This window comes from Octopus bimaculoides, chromosome 24, assembly GCF_001194135.2.
Source record: "Octopus bimaculoides isolate UCB-OBI-ISO-001 chromosome 24, ASM119413v2, whole genome shotgun sequence".
Lineage (NCBI taxonomy): Eukaryota > Metazoa > Mollusca > Cephalopoda > Octopoda > Octopodidae > Octopus > Octopus bimaculoides.
Window position 1 is genome coordinate 10,633,358 of NC_069004.1, and position 1,315 is coordinate 10,634,672.

At 38.5% G+C, this 1,315-nt stretch overlaps 1 protein-coding gene across 1 annotated transcript in view; it reads left to right on the top strand.

Moving 5' to 3' along the window:
- LOC106877853 (GPI inositol-deacylase) overlaps positions 1 to 270 on the top strand; it is a 51,754-nt gene extending 51,484 nt beyond the window's left edge. The window contains exon 20 of the mRNA XM_052976513.1: positions 72 to 270. Coding sequence (XP_052832473.1) covers positions 72 to 270 — 199 coding nt within the window. The remainder of the gene's footprint in view (positions 1 to 71) is intronic.
- The last annotated feature ends 1,045 nt before the right edge of the window (positions 271 to 1,315 follow it).

Sequence of the window (1,315 nt, forward strand, 5' to 3'; positions counted from 1 at the left end):
TATTATTATTATTATTATTATTATTATTATTATTATTATTGTGAAGAGTCTTTCTGTGTTGTTTCCTGCAGGAAGAACGAAGCCGGTAATATAACTTTGAAGTTATTGGTACCAATTCCAGATTATATCCATCAACCGGATGCTTCATTGCATTTATTCCTGAACCCTGACTGTAACTATGGACTGAAAATTGACTGGGCTCTGAAAGAGACCCTGGGCCAGGTAAGTGGAATCTTCTTCTTAGTCCTTCTGGAATCTCGTGCCAGCTGAGCCAATATTTGAAATGTCTAGTGGCTGCAATACCAGCCGGAAAAGTTTTTTTTTTTTTTTTTTACCTGTTTGTGTTCAGCAGCCACCTGGAGAAGTGCGATCTAATGCATGTTTTACTTCTGTTTTACATTGGGTCAACTATTGTTAAGGGTTGAAGTCCTTTGTGTTCTTGAAGGAGGAAATTTAGTATTTGGGATAAAATGTGGGATAAAGTATCCCACATTTTATTCCAAAAGTGTGGGATACGTTGGGATAAAGTGTGGGATACATTAATGATATCTGGTTTGGTTGTCTTACTGATATGGGATTTGGTTGTGTGGTCTGTCATGAGGTAGTTGTGAGATTGTGTGGTCTGTTGTCAAGTTGTTGTGAAGTCTGTGGTGCAGGTTGTATAACTTATGATTGAAGTAGTTGTAAGGTTGTGTGGTCTGTTGTGAGGTAGTTGTGAGATTGTGTGGTCTGTTGTGAAGTCTGTGGTGCAGGTTGTATAACTTATGATTGAAGTAGTTGTAAGGTTGTGTGGTCTGTTGTGAGGTAGTTGTATAGTCTTTGGTGAGATTGTTGTGAAACCTGTGGTGAGGGTTGTATAGTCTATAGTTGAAGTAGTTGTGAGGTTGTGGTATGAGGTGAGGTTGTTGGATGGCTGTTGTGTGAGGGGGTGTTGAAAAGTTCCAGGCTTTAAGGGTATCACGAAAATCTTGGTTGGAGTCCTAACCTTCCGAGTTCTTTTATAGAGCTTAGAAAAGCTGAAGTACTGTTGCAATAAGTGTGTGAATCTGAGAGGGGAATATGTTGAATAAAATCATAATTAACTGATCCTCCTGCATTTTCTTTTACTCAAAGCCAGGACCTTTCCAACATCCCCTTGTGTAGACAATGGCAGAGAAGTAGTTGTGTAGTCTGTGATGAAGTTGTTGTTGTATATGATTATCTGTCTGAGTTCAAATTCTGTCAAGATCAATGTTGCTTTTTATCATTCTGGGGTTGATAAATGAAGCACAAGTCAAAGAACGGAGTTGGATGTCTTAAAAAAAACAAAACAAAG